The sequence below is a fragment of the Callithrix jacchus genome, chromosome 6, assembly GCF_049354715.1.
Source record: "Callithrix jacchus isolate 240 chromosome 6, calJac240_pri, whole genome shotgun sequence".
In the NCBI taxonomy this organism is placed as follows: Eukaryota; Metazoa; Chordata; class Mammalia; order Primates; family Cebidae; genus Callithrix; species Callithrix jacchus.
The window spans coordinates 59,616,349-59,631,961 of record NC_133507.1 but is presented as its reverse complement, the minus strand read 5'-3'; the positions used below and the strand labels follow the sequence as shown (position 1 = coordinate 59,631,961).

The window sequence follows — 15,613 nt, the reverse complement described above, 5'->3', positions numbered from 1 at the left end:
AGGCTGGAGTGCAGTGGTGCCATCTTGGCTTACTGCAACCTCCACTTCCCAGTTTCAAGCAATTCTTCTGCCTCAGCCTCCTGAGTAGCTGGGATTACAGGTGTGTGCAACCACACTCGGCTAAGTTTTATATTTTTAGTAGAGAAGGGGTTTCACTATGTTGCCAGGTTCAAACTTCTAACAGGTCTGATTATTCATGTAGATCCCCTTGTAGGTACATGAATTTTCACAGGTCCTAAATTAACTTTTAAAAATTATCTGTCCATACTATATTTCCTTTTGTTACCTTGTTGTCATTTAGTGGTATTTTAAATTACGTAATTTTCCATTCTGGAAACTTTCTCCCCTTGCTATACTAGCTGTGTTCAGCCTGTAATCAGATACTGTGAATCTTTCTTTCATTCCTGAAATGTTCCTCTTCTGCTTCTTTCCTTTATTTCTCTGTATTTAAAAAATATGGATTATTAAGGTAATTTGTTTTTTTAATATATATATATTTTTATTGCACTTTAGATTCTGGGGTACATGTACAGAACATGCAGGACTGTTGGCATAGGTACATACATGGCAATGTGGTTTGCTGCATCCATTCCTGTCACCTATATCTGGCATTTCTCCCCATGGTTATCCCTCCCCAACTCCCTACCCCCTGCTGTCCCTCCCCTAGTTCCCCCCTACAGACCCCAGTGTGTGATGCTCCCCTCCCTGTGTCCATGTGTTCTCATTGTTCAACACCTGCTTGTGAGTGAGAACATGCGGTGTTTGATGTTCTTTTCTTGTGTCAGTTTGCTGAGAATGATGGTTTCCAGATTCATCTATGTCCCTACAAAGGACATGAACTCATTGTTTTTTATGGCTGCATAGTATTCTGTGGTGTATATGTGTCACATTTTCCCTGTCCATTCTATCATCAATGGGCCTTCTCTGCATCTATTGAGATAATCATGTGGTTTTTGTCTTTGGTTCTGTTTATGTGGTGGATACATTCGTAGGCTTGTGTATGTTGAACCAGCCTTGCATCCTGGGATGAAGCCTACTTGACCGTGATGGATAAGCTTTTTGATGTACTGTTGCCATCGGTTTACCAGTATTTTATTAAAGATCTTTGCATCTATGTTCAGGATATTGGCCTGAAGTTTTCTTTTCTTGTTGAGTCTTGGCTGGGTTTTGGTATCAGGATGTTGTTGGTCTCATAAAATGATTTGGGAAGGATTCCCTCTTTTTGGATTGTTTGGAATAGTTTTGGAAGGAGTGGTACCGGCTCCTCTTTGTATGTCTGGTAAACTTCAGCTGTGAACCCATCTGTACCTGGGCTTTTTTTGGTTGGTAGGCTGTTAATGCTACTTCAACTTCAGCCTTTGTTATTGGTCTATTCAGGGTTCGACTTCTTCCTGGTTTAGACTTGGCATGGTGCAAGTGTTCAGGAATTTATCCATTTCTTCCAAGTTTACTGGTTTATGTGCATAGAGTTGTTTGTAGTAATCTCTGATGGTAGTTTGTATTTCTGTGGAATCAGTAGTGATATCTCCTTTATCGTTTTTTATTGCATCTATTTGATTCTTCTGTCTTTTATTTTTATTAATCTGGCTAGTAGTCTATTTTGTTAATCTTTTCAAAAAACCAGCTCCTGGATTTATTCATTTTTTGAAGGGTTTTTTGTGTATCTGTCTCCTTCAGTTCTGCTCTGATCCTAGTTATTTCTTATCTTCTGTTAGGTTTTGAGGTTTTTTTTTTTATCTTGCTCCTCTGTCTCTCTCAATTTTGACGATAGGGTGTCGATTTTAGATCTTTCCTTGCTTCTCATGTGCGCCTTTATTGCTATAATTTTTCCTCCAGACACTGCTTTAAATGTGTCCCAGAGATTTTTGTATGTTGTGTCCTTGTTCTTGTTGGTTTTGAAGAACATCTTTATTTCTGCCTTCATTTCATTGTTTATCCAGTCAACAATGAAATGAAGGCAGAAATAACTGGGTTTATTCAAGACCCAGTTATTCAGTTTCCATGAAGTTGTGCAAGTTAGTTTGTTAATCCTGAGTTCTAATTTGATTGCACTGTGATCTGAGGGACTGTTTATTCTGGTTTCCATTCTTTTGCATTTGCTGAGGAGTGATTTACTTCCAATTATGTGGTCAACTTTAGAGTAGGTGTGATGTGGTGCTGAGAAGAATGTCTATTCTGTGGATTTGGGGTGGAGAGTTCTGTAGATGTCTATTAGGTTTGCCTCATCCAGATCTGAGTTCAAGTCCTGGATATCCTTGTTAATTTTCTGTCTGGTTGATCTGTCTAATATTGACAGTAGAGTGTTAAAGTCTCCCACTATTATTGTGTGGGAGTCTAAGTCTCTTTGTAGGTCGTTAAGAACTTGCTTTCTGTATCTGGGTGCTCCTGTATTGGGTGCGTATATATTTAGGATCATTAGCTCTTCTTGTTGCATTGACCCTTTTACTATTATGTAATGCCCTTCTTTGTCTCTTTTGATCTTTGTTTGGTTTAAAGTCTATTTTATCAGAGACTAGGATTGCAACTCCTGCTCTTTTTTGGTCTCCATTTGCTTGGTAAATCTTCCTCCATCCCTTTATTTTGAGCCTATGTGTATCCCTGCACGTGAGATGGGTTTCCCGGATACCGGACACCAATGGGTTTTGGCTTTTTATCCAATTTGCCAGTCTGTGTCTTTTGATTGGGGCATTTGGCCCATTTACATTTAAGGTTAATATTGTTATGTGTGAATTTGATCCTGCCATTTTGTTGCTAGATGGTTCTTCTTTTTTTTTTTTTAAATTGCATTTTAGGTTTTGGGGTACATGTGCAGAACATTCAAGATAGTTGCATAGGTACACATGTGGCAGTGTGATTTGCTGCCTTCCTCCCCTTCACCTATATCTGGCATTTCTCCCCCTTCTATCTCTCCCCAACTTCCCACCCCTTGCTGTCCCTTCCCTATTCCCCCCAATAGACCCCGGTGTGTAGTGCTCCCTTCCCTGTGTCCATGTGTTCTCATTGTTCAGCACCTGCCTATTAGTGAGAACATGTGGTTTTTCATTTTCTGTTCTTGTGTCAGTTTGCTGAGATTGATGGTCTCCAGGTTCATCCATGTCCCTACAAAGGACACTAACTCATCGTTTTTGATTGCTGCAGCCAGCTGGTTCTTTTACCTATTGGTTGATGCAGTTTCTTCATCGTGTCAATGCTTTTTACCATTTGGTACGTTTTTGGATTGGCTGGTACTCTTTGTTCCTTTCTATGCTTAGTGCTTCTTTTAGGAGCTCTTATAAGGCAGGCCTGGTGGTGACGAAATCTCTGAGCAGTTGCTTGTTCATAAAGGATTTTATGTCTCCTTCGCTTATGAAGCTTAGTTTGGTTGGATATGAAATTCTAGGTTGAAAGTTCTTTTCTTTAAGGATGTCGAATATTGGTCCCTACTCTCTTCTGGCTTGTAGGGTTTCTGCTGAGAGATCTGCTTTAGTCAGATGGGCTTCCCTTCGTGGGTAAACTGATCTTTCTCTCTGGCTGCCCTTAGCATTTTTTCTTTGATTTCAACCCTGGTGAATCTGACGATTAGATGCCTTGGGGTTGCTCTTCTTGAGGAATATCTTTGTGGTGTTTTCTGTATTTCCTGGACTTGAATATTGGCTTGCCTTGCTAGGTTGGAGAAGTTCTCCTGGATAATATCCTGAAGAGTGTTTGCCAGCTTGGATTCATTCTCTCCATCACATTCAGGTACACCTATCAAACATAGATTGGGTCTTTTCACATAATCCCATTGTTCTTGGAGGCTTTGTTCATTTCTTTTCACTCTTTTTTCTCTAATCTTGTCTTCTTGTTTTATTTCATTGAGATGATCATCAATCTCTGATATCCTTTCTTCTGCTTGGTCAGTTCATCTGTTAAAGCTTGTGTATGCTTAGCAAAGTTCTTGTGTTGTGTTTTTCAGCTCCATCAATTCATTTATATTCTTCTCTAAGCTGTTTATTCTCATTAGCATTTCGTCAAACCTTTTTTCAAGGTTCTTAGTTTCTTTGCATTGGGTTAGAACATGTTCTTTTAGCTCAGAGAAGTTTGTTATTACCCACCTTCTGAAGCCTGCTTCTGTCAATTCATCAGATTCATTCTCCATCCAGCCTTGTTCTCTTGCTGGTGAGGTGGTTTGATCCCTTGGAAGAGGAGAGGCATTCTGGTTCTGGGTGTTTTCATCCTTTTTGTGCTGGTTTCTTCCTATCTTTGTGGATTTATCTACCCGTGGTCTCTGTAGTTTGTGACTTTCGGATGGGATCTCTGAGTGGACATCCTTTTTGTTGATGGTGAAGTTATTTCTTTCTGTTTTTTAGTTTTCCTTCTAACAGTCAGGCGTCTCTGCTGTAGGACATCTGGAGATCCACTCCAGACCCTGCTTGCCTGGGGATCACCTGTGGCGGCTGCAGAACAGTAAGGGTTGCTGCCAGTTTCTTCTTCTGTTATGTTTGTCCCAGAAGGATACCCACCAGATGTCAGCCTGAGCTCTCCTTTATGAGGTGTCTCTTTGGATATACAGGGGTCGGGGAGCTGCTTAAGGAGACAGTCTGTCCCTTATAGGAGCTCATGTGCTGAGCTGTGAGCTCCATTGTTTTGTTCAGAGATGCTGGGCAGGTATGTTTAAGTCTGCTGCAGTGGAACTCATAACCACCTCTTTTCCCAGGTGCTCTCTCCTGGAAGGTGGGGCTTTATTTATAAGTTCCTGATGTACTGCTGCCTTTTTTCAGAGATGCCCTGCCCAGCAAGGAGGTAGCCTAGTCACAGTCTGCTGGCAGAGGCGTTGGTGAGCTGCTGTGGGCTCTGCCCAGCTGCTTTGTGAACTTCCTTGTGGTTTTGTTTTACAGAGGTATAGTTAGAAATGCCTCAGTAATGGTGGACTACTTCAGTAATGGCGGACTGCCTTTGTACTGGTGGACTGCCTCGGTAATGGCGGACTGCTTCGGTAGTGGTGGACTGCCTTGGTAATGGCAGATGCCCTTCCCCCACTACAGAGCTGGACTGTCCCAGGTCCAGCTGTGCTTGCTGTGAAACTCTCAGTCCAGAGCGTTTCAGATTGCTGGTGTTTGTGGGGGTGGGACCCACAGAGCCAGATCACCTGGCTCCCTGTTTTAGCCCCCTTTTTTCCAGTGGAATGGGTCACTCTGTCTCCCAGATGTTCCAGGTGCCAGTTGAAACAGCTGGCCAGATTTGTGTGAGTTTTTGTGCAGAGACTCACTGTGCTGGCTGAAATAGCCATGCTGAAACTGATGGCGCTTTTCTGCCTGGGAATCACCCAGTCTGTGGACAGTAAAAACTCGTTTGGAAATGTGGTGATCACTTACCCTCTGTGTTCTTGCTGGGAACTGCACTCTAGAGCTGTTTCTATTTGGCCATCTTGGATGCCTCCCCTATTAGGGTAATTTCTTAACTGGTTTTCCTGTTTCTAGACTCTTTCTGCTGTACTCTATCTCAAAACCAAAGTTACTTTTCTAAGCTCTACATGTCTCCCTTTCCTTTCCTTAAAACTCATTTAGGTTTTCATCAGTCTACAGGATTACATCTAGTTTTTCTATAGAGACATTTAAAATTCTCCACAAGTTGCTCTCAACTTGTCTCTCATAATTCATTATCTTTTTTTCTTTTTTAAGACAGAGTCTCACCCACTGTGCTGCCCAGGCTGGAGTGCAGTGGTGTGATCTCAGCTCACTGCAGCCTCTGCCTCCTGGATTCAAGTGATTCTTCTGCCTCAGCCTTCCAAGTAGTTGGGATTACAGGTGTGCACCACCATGCCTGGCTAATTTTTTATTTTTAGTAGAGATAGGGTTTCACCATGTTGGCCAGACGGTCTCAAACTCCTGACCTCAGGCGATCAGCCCACCTCAGTCTATAATTCATGTTCCTATACCCCCTCTCCCTCCATGCCTTTATTGGATTAATTAATATTCCTCAACATATGGTGTTCTTTCTGGATTCCTGTGCTTTTGTTCAAGCTAGGCTTTTTCTTTGGCATATGCTCTTTCATTCTATTTTCTTGGCTTAGTGCTTTTCTTGCGTGAGAGTTATCTTGGAAGCTTAAAAAGTACCTATGCATAAGCCCCAGTGTGAGAAGTTTTGATTTGTTTGATATGCAGTGGGACCTGCGTAGTGATTCTAAACAATATGAACAACTAATATTAACTCCTCAAAATTTTAAAGTTTTCTTCAAAAATTCTCAAGACTCAGATATGTAATCTCCTTTATTCCTCCAGTCAGATTTGTATTCATAGTGTACTTTAATTTTCACTGTAGCATTTATCAAGAAACTGTCCTGTGATATGAGGTTTAATTGTTCATTCATTCAGAAAATATGTGCCAGACACTATCTAGATAGATTCTTAAGTCTTTGGATTTGAGTATCAGAGAATGCTTTTATGAAGAAAGAATATGAAGGAGCCAGCTCTGTGAAGATTAAACTAGGGTTAGTGGTGGTGGTGGGAGAGGTAGGATGGAATAGCCTACCTTCAGTAGGAAAGTGATTGGTCCTTTTAAGGAATTTGTGGCTGGAACCACAGAGTAAAACAAGGTGGAGTTGGAGAGATAGGCAGAGATCAAATTATTATTGCAGGTATTTGCAGATCATGTTAAGGACTCTTGGATTCCATTTTAAGAAGAAGCCACTGAAGATTTTTAAGCACAGGTTTGATGTGATCAGATTTACACTTGAAAGATCATTCTGTTCCTGGAGAAGACTGGATTTGAGTGGGAGTATGGTGGGTGGGAAGCAGCAAGACCAGGAGTAAATAGACCAATTAAGATACTGTGATAAATTGATCTCATTTATGTAGGATCTAAAAAAGTTGAAGTTAGAGAAGTAGAGAATAGAATGGTGGTTTCCAGAAGCTGGGCCTGAGGGAGTGGGAAATGGGGAGATTTTGACCAGAATTCAAAGTTTTAGCTAGAGAAGAGGAATAACTTTTTGAAATGTATTGCACAGCATGGTGACCATAGTTAATAATAATGCATTTTACATTTCAGAATTGCTAAAGGAGTAGATTTTTAATGGTCTCACTACAAAAGATAAGTGTCTGAGATGATGGATGTGTTAATTAGCTTGATATACTCATCCCACAATTGTGTGTGTGTGTGCGCGTGTGTGTGTGTGTGTGTGTGTATCACATTGTACCCCATAAATACATGCAGTTATTATTTGTCAGTTAAATATTGTCAGTTAAATAAAAAGATGCTATTGTCTAAGCATGAATTTCAGGTAGCATATATTTGAGATATAGTCAAGGTATATTTGGGATATTCAAGATATATTTTGGAGGTAGAATCTATAGGCTTGTACGTTATTGATGAGGAAGAGAGACTTTTGACAAATTGTGTATGGAAGTGCTATTTATAAAGGTAGTAAAGATGATAGAAAATTGAGTTTAGAGATATCAGAGTTAGCTTTAAATAGGTTAAGTTTGAGATGCCCTTGAAATGTCCAAGTAGAAATAGTGAATAGGAAGTTCGCTATATGAGTCTCATACTCGAAAAGTAATGAGTATGAGGTTATATATACATTCTAGACCCTTTGGCATATAGAAGATATTTATCGCCAAGGGATGGAATGAGATTAAATAGGGAGAAAAGAGATGTGAACCTTGAAGAAAGGACTGACATTTAGATATTAGGGATAAGGTGAAGAGAAAAATCAGAAGAATGCCATGTCATGTATGTAAGCCAACGGAAGACAGATTCCATAAAGTGGGTTGATTTGATACTGATATAAAAAGAGCAATATTTTAAGAAGATTATTCTGACTACTGTGTTTAGGGTGAATTTGAATTATGAGGTGCTGGGGTTATGCTTGTCTCTTTGATAATGAAAAATCATTGTTTCCAGGCAGTGGTTCATATTTCATCTTTGAAGGCTAGGATTACAATGCAGTATGGTTCTCCTAATCTTTGAAGTAAAGAGAACAGAGAGAAAACAGGCTCCTGTTGTCCTGGCATCTGAGAGAGTAACTTCTTGGTTATAGGAGCATCTGGTTCCTAGATAAGACATTCTTTTGGTGAGCACTTACACTATGTGAGACATTGTTCTAGGCACTTTTAATATATTCTTATCTAACCTTCATTGTATCTCCTATAAAGTACATGGCATCATTCTGTTCTTTCAGAGGTTAAATAACTTGTTACGTAGCTATAAGTAGAAGCTGAATTTGGAAGCAAATTCATCTAATTTAAAAACCAGTGCTCTTTATCACTTTGCTATAATTGTTTTTAAAGCAAGAATGTCCAAAGCTTTTTAGTTGCAGTGCTGTCAGGGTTTAGAAGTATAAACTGGAAGAAACACTATTATTTATAGAAAAAATTATATTTCTCTTTAAATTTTTTACTGTAAAATATAAAACTTAAAGTTTAAGTAATTAAAAGGAAATTTCACTTGATAAATTATCTTCTTTGTTTGATTACACTGAATGCTTTTTTTTTTTTTTTTTGGGACACAGAGTCTCTCTCTGTTGCCCAGGCTGGAGTGCAATGGTGCTGTCTTGGCTCACTGCAACTTCACTGCAACTTCTGCCTCCAGGGTTCAAGAGATTCTCCTGCCTCAGCCTCCCGAGGAGCTGGGATTACAGGCGCCCACTACCACGCCTGGCTAACTTTTGCTTTTTTTTTTTTTTTTTTTTTGAGACGGAGTTTCGCTCTTGTTACCCAGGCTGGAGTGCAATGGCGCAGTCTCAGCTCACCGTGACCTCCACCTCCCGGGTTCAGGCAATTCTCCTGCCTCAGCCTCCCGAGTAGCTGGGACCACAGGCACGCGTCACCATGCCCAGCTAATTTTTTGTATTTTTAGTGGAGACGGGGTTTCACCATGTTGACCAAGTCAGTCTTGAACTCCTGACCTTGTGATCTGCCCTCCACGGCCTTTCAAAGTGCTGGGATTACAGGTATGAGCCACTGTGCCCCGCCAAATGCTGTTTGATTCTTGAAAACATTAAGGGCTAGTTAAAAAAGTAATACTAGCACTTTGGGATTTGGAGACCATCTTGGCTAACACAGTGAAATCCTGTCTCTACTAAAAATACAAAAATTAACTGGACATTCTGGCACGTGCCTGTAATCCCAGCTACTCAAGAGGATGAAGCAGGAGAATCACTTGAACCTGGGAGGCGGAGGGTGCAGTGAGCCAAGATTGCACCACTGTACTCCAGCAGGGCAACAGAGTGAGATCCTGTCTCAAAGAAGAAACAGAAGTAAGACTACCCAGATAGCTCACTCAGTAGAGCATCATACTTTTAGTGCTAGATTAACTAATGGCTTGAAGATTGGATAAAGGGATGACATATTTCTAGAATTTTGCTGATGTTTGTTTTCTGAGGAGAAAAGCTGCAAACTTTTCATCCAGTGGCAACTATAGGTTACTGCAGACTTGATAGAAGATGAATGTAGTCTTGACTCTTTGAAGCACTTAACTACTTGTGAGACATAGTGTTAACCTATGATACAGAGCATTGTATGTACATCAGTTCACTTGCCTCTTTAGAACAGTACTGGGAAGTAGATCATATTATGTCCATTTTTTACATATAGAGAAACTGAGACTCATAAAATGTAAGTACTTTGCTCAAGGTCATAAAACGAGTAAGTCAGCAGGCATACTGACTTTTGAGGATGGAGGTGGTAGTGGTAGGAAGATAGGAGAGAGCCAGTCAGAACATGATTATCAAATATGCTGTATTTAGGACTGGAATTAACTGGTCACTTTTTAAAAGATTGTTAATACCTACTTGTCAAATTGTTCTCCAAAAGAGTGGTGTACCAGTTTACACTTGTGCTAAGTTCCTGTAATGGTATCCCATTGCCCAAATGCTTGACAAAATAGGAGAACATTGGTTTTAAAAGTTTATTGGCCGGACGCGGTGGCTCAAGCCTGTAATCCCAGCACTTTGGGAGGCTGAGGCAGGTAGATCACGAGGTCAAGAGATCAAGACCATCCTGGTCAACATGGTAAAACCCTGTCTCTACTAAAAATATAAAAAATTAGCTGGGCATGGTGGTGCATGCCTGTAATCCCAGCTACTCAGGAGGCTGAGGCAGGAGAATTGCTTGAACCCAGGAGGCGGAGGTTGCGGTGAGCCGAGATTGCGCCATTGCACTCCAGCCTGGGTAACAAGAGCGAAACTCCGCCTCAAAAAAAAAAAAAGTTCATCTATCTGTTAATTACCTGCTACTTTAGTTTGGTTATGACAGATTATTTATGATAACTTATAAGTGCCATTAATTTTTTTTCAGTGAGAGGTGTGGAATAGAATATATAAAATAGTATTTTATAGAGATAAATCACAGATAGCATAGATATCTGTGTTAGAGGGTGTTAGAAAGGTGACTAGGTAAGTGATTTTGGTATGGATTGTGGCAATGGACATAGGCATGAAGCTATATCATAATGTCAAGCAGGAATTGACAACATGGAGATGAATAAGGTGAAGGAGAAGTCAAGAATGAATGTGAGAGACTTTCAGCTTTTTAAAAAGGCATATTTATGTAATTTACACAGGTGGCTGATGAGTTTAACACATGTGGCTTTGACGTTTTCTGCACTTACAGATATATTGATGCCTCAAAGTATCTTTTTTTTAAACTTTTAAAACAATGGAGATAAAATTCACCATTTTAACCATTTTCAAGTGTGTACTATTTATTTGTTTCTAGTATAGTCCCAAAGTTTACAACTACTACCACTATCTAATTCCAGAGTATTTCCATCGTCCCCAAAAGAAATTGCATTCCTCCCAGCTCCAACCTCCCCTCATCTCTTGGAAACTACTAATCTACTTTTCAGTCTTTATAAGTCTACCTAATCTGGGCCAGGCACGGTGGCTCAAGCCTGTAATCCCAGCACTTTGGGAGGCCGAGGCGGGTGGATCACGAGGTCAAGAGATCGAGACCATTCTGGTCAACATGGTGAAACCCCGTCTCTCCTAAAAATACAAAACATTAGCTGGGCACGGTGGCGCGTGCCTGTAATCCCAGCTACTCAGGAGGCTGAGGCAGGAGAATTGCCTGAACCCAGGAGGCGGAGATTGCGGTGAGCCGAGATTGCACCATTGCACTCCAGCCTGGGTAACAAGAGCGAAACTTCGTCTCAAAATAAATAGATAGATAGATAGATAGATAGATAGATAGATAGATAGATAGATAGATAGATAGATAAACAAATAAACAAACCAACCAACCTACCTACCTACCTACCTACCTACCTACCTACCTACCTACCTAATCTGGACATTAATGGAATCCTGTAATATGTGGCCTTCTGTGTCTGGCTTCTTTCACTTAATGTAATGTTTTCAAGGTTCAGCTGTGTTGCAGCATGTATCAGTACTTCATTCCTTTTTTCTGGTTAATATTTTATTATGTGGATGGATATACAGCAGTTCATTTATCCTTTTATCAGTTGATAGATACTTGGGTTGATTCCACTTTTTGGCTGCTATGGGTAATGCTTCTTTGAGTGTTTATGTACATCTTTTCATCTTAACATATATTTTTAGTTCTCTGGAAATATACATAGGAGTGGAATTGCTTGGTCATATGATAACTCTATGTTTAACTTACCAAATAACTGCCAAACTTTCTTTTTCTTTTTCTTTTTGAGATAGGGTCTCGTTGCTCAAGCTGGAGTGCAGTAGCATTATTGTGGTTCATTACCTCCTTGAACTCCTAGGCTCAAGTAGGAGCCTTCCAACTCAGCCTCCCTCCCAAGTAGCTAGGGCTATAAATGCACGCCATCACTCTTGATTAATTTTAAAATTTTTTTTGCAGAGACAGAGTCTTTCTGTGTCCCCAGCTAGTCTTGAACTCCTGGCCTCAAGTGATCCTTCTGCCTTGGCCTACCAAAGTGTTGGCATTACAGGTGTGAGCCATCGTGCCCAGCTGTAAACAGTTCTTCAAAGTAGCTGTACCATTTTACAGTCTTATCAGCAATATATGAGGATTCCAATTTCTCTACATCCTTGTTAACACTTTGTTTTACATTGTAAAAATTATGGCCTCCCTAGTTGTTGTGAAGTGATATCTCATTGTGGCTTTGATTTGCATTTTCCCATGATTGAACATCTTTACATTTGCTTATTAGGCATCTGTATGTTTTCTTGGGAGAAATGTCTTTTTAAATCCTTTGCCTCTTTTTTTTTTCTTTCTAAGCAAGGCTATCATTATTTCTATTTCTATTTAATTTAGAACTCATTCTGATGGGTCTGTTTTACCACAAGACATCATAGTTGTCTTTTGCAGTACTCTTATTTCAAGTGACACACACATCATTTCTTCTTCCAAATTCTATTGTAAGTCAGGATATTCACAAGTTACTTACAGTCCACATATGTTTTTAATTGTGTAAAATATACATAACATTTACCACTATTTTTAGCTATAAAATTTAGTGACTTGAAGTACATTTACCATGTTGTACAACTGTCGCTATTATCCATGTCCAGAACTTTTTCATCAGCCTCAAAGAAACTCTGTACCTATTAAACATAACATTAGGGAATTTATAAGAAATTGGCGGCGGGGGAGGGTTCTCTTGAAATGGAGTCTGATTTAAATCTATTTAAACTCTGTTACAGCTTTCATTCATTTTTAGAAGCATATTATGAAAAAGAAAGCATATTGACTCGTTTAATTTTCATATTTGTTACTGGTTGTTATTTTATGAAGGGACAATTTCTTGATATGGCAAATATAATCTCAAAAATATATACATTTTACCATTTTATGTATACACAGTGTATATACTATATATTACATGTAATTTAATGTTGAAAATATGTTTATCTATTATAAATTTATTATATATAACTTACTATTTTAGGAAACTCAAGAATATACCCGAAATGTTGTTAGATATTGCCTTGAAGCTCTTCAAGATTGGTTTGATGCTATTAACTTCGTAGATGAGGTATGTATATTTTTTGATATATGTAAAGACACTTAAGAAAAGTGTTAGATTTCATTTAATGTTGAAAATAATGCATACCTTTTCATAGGAGAGGGAAGGAAGTCAGAATGAACATATTATTAGGCTTTGAAAAAGAGAAGTCTAAAGAGGAGGCTAGTTCTCTAGTTCTTTGACATTTAGGAATTTCTAGAGTACACTAACATGTCTGCTTATTTCCTAGAGAAGATTGGCATGATTTCTTTTTCCATTATTAAGTATATATGTCTCATTATTTCTCAGGAGTGAAAATTAGTTTCAGTTGAATATGTAAAAGTACAATACAAATGTGAGTAAGATAGGGGAGATTAATGAAAAGGGTATCACAACTATATTAATTGGACAGTGTTCTGCTTGTCAGAGTAGGAAGAGATGGGTTGAACAAAGGTGATTATTGTTAATAATGAGAAGAGCTGGCACAGACATGGTATGTATAAATTGAACAAGTAATTGCTTTTAATAGCTTCGTCAGAAGCTCTTTCTTTTCCTCTTATGAGGTAGGGTCAGAATAAGTCATATGCAAATGAAAGATCTTGTTTCAGACAGCTCACCCCCACTTCATCTGATTTCTGAATGCTGGGCGCACAGAACTGTTGCTGTGTGTTTGTATGTATATGTGGAGGGCAGGCAAATTTTATCTCTTGTGTGTTTTTCTTTCTTTCTGTTTTAAAAAATGATGATGCAATCACAAATTTATAGAAAAGTTGAGTGGACAAAGAACTTTCTGTTCTTGAACCATTTGAGAGTTCATTTGTTGACTTGATGCCTCACTACCCCCATGCATTTCATTGTTTCCTTCAAAGAAGGATATTGTCTTATATAGCCAGAATGCCACTATAAAAATCATTAATATATTATTAGTATTTAATTCTTAGAACTCATTTGTATTTTACCAGTTGTCCATGATATCTTTTATAGAAAAAGGATCTGGTTCAGAATTGCATTTTGTTATCATGTCTCTAGTCTCCGTCTAAAACGTTTTCCCCGTCTGTCTTTGCACTTTAGGACAGTGACTTTTTTTTCCTTCTTCTTTTTTTTTTTTTTTTGGAACAGAGTCTTGCTCTGTTGCCCAAGTTGGAGTGCAATGGTGTGATCTCGGCTCACTGCAACCTCCGCCTCCCATGTTCAAGTGATTATCTTGTCTCAGCCTCCCAAGTAGCTGGGATTACAGGTGTGTGCCACCGCATCTGGCTGATTTTTTGGATTTTTAGTAGAGATAGGGTTTCATAATGTTGGCCAGGCTGGTCTGGAACTCCTGACCTCAGGTGATCCACCTGCCTCGGCTTTCCAAATTGCTGGGATTAATGGCATGAGCCATTGTGTCTGGCCAGGATAGTGACATTTTGAAGACTGTCTCTCAGTGTGGGTTTGTTTCATGATTAGATTCAGATCATGTATCTTTTTCAGGAATATTACAGAAGTGATGTTGTAGTCTTTTCATGGCATCCTATCTGGTAGTTTGTGATTTGTGTTCCACTAATGATGTTCTCTTTGATCACTTGATTAGGGTGGTACCTGCTAGACTCCTTCATCATAAAATTATCTTTTTTTCTCATGTAATTAATAAAGTGTTTTGTGATCTAATCTTCAATTCATTTATTTTTGTCTCTAGAGATTCATGATTTCTATTTTATTTAATGGGTTATAAGCTATTACTGTTTTTATTTGATGTTCCAGTTGTTTCAGATTTGGCCAGTGAGAGCCCCTTAAGCTAGTTTCTGCTTGTCCCATCATTTTTTGAGTACCTCCATGTTTTCTGGCCCACCAGGATGTTTTGGAGTCATAGTTTTCCCATCCATTCCTGGAATCAATCATTTCTTTATGGATCCCTGGTTACTTTTAGTGTAGGACAGTATTTAGAAAAATTTAGGTGCTACATGGGCTCATTGCTATTGGGGTGTCACTGCTCCCAAGTCCTCACAGTGAACAGAGATTAGGAGTATATATACGTAAGTCTGTATACATATTTGCATCTGTATTTATTTTTCTGTCCATAGAGAAAGCTATGAGTTCAAACGGGTATTTTTAATTCCAGTTTAACACTGTAGGATTTATTCTAGTTTTCTTCAACAGTGAGAAACCTGGTTTCTGTTATCTTTAATATATTATTTATAAATTTATATTTATGTATGACCAATCTCATGTATAAATATGAGAAGCAATTCTCATCTCAGTAACCTCTCTTTCCTCTGCAATGGATGTCTTCTTTTCCCTGCTTTGACTTTGAGTCTGCATCCTATTCCACCTTCTCCCACACATGGACACCCTCCTAATCCTGCCTGGGCTCTGACTCCCCACCTTGGACTGCCTTTCTGTAGAGAAGTCTTGTTTACCCTCTTTGTGCTTGGAACTCCCACACTGGGCTTTTCCTCTTTTTGGATGCCCTCTTCATCCTGTCTTGGCTCTGATGCCTCCTGCTGGGCTCTTTGCACATGTGGATGATCTGCTCACCCAGCTTGGATTTTGATTCCCTATTCCAGGCTGGCCTCCTGTATTGTTGTCCTTACCTCAGTCAGGCTCTGATTCCCCATGCCAGGTCAGTCCCCACATGGAGGCCCTCCTCACTCAGATTGGCTCTGATGCTCTACACTGGGCTGCCCTGCTCTGTGGGTGCCCTTTGACTCTGCCCACATCTGATGTCCTATGCTAGGCC

General features: G+C 39.4%; 1 protein-coding gene across 13 annotated transcripts in view; it reads left to right on the top strand.

The window, feature by feature from the left end:
• The window catches only part of UBR3 (ubiquitin protein ligase E3 component n-recognin 3), a 271,060-nt gene that overhangs the window by 80,443 nt on the left and 175,004 nt on the right, over positions 1-15,613 (top strand). For all 13 annotated transcript variants that reach the window (XR_013518889.1, XR_013518888.1, XR_013518887.1 and 10 more), the window contains one exon: positions 12,838-12,924. Coding sequence is in view for 10 of the 13 variants with exons in the window: in XM_054257546.2 (XP_054113521.1) it covers positions 12,838-12,924 (87 nt within the window). In the remaining 3 variants the exon portion in view is untranslated. The remainder of the gene's footprint in view (positions 1-12,837; positions 12,925-15,613) is intronic.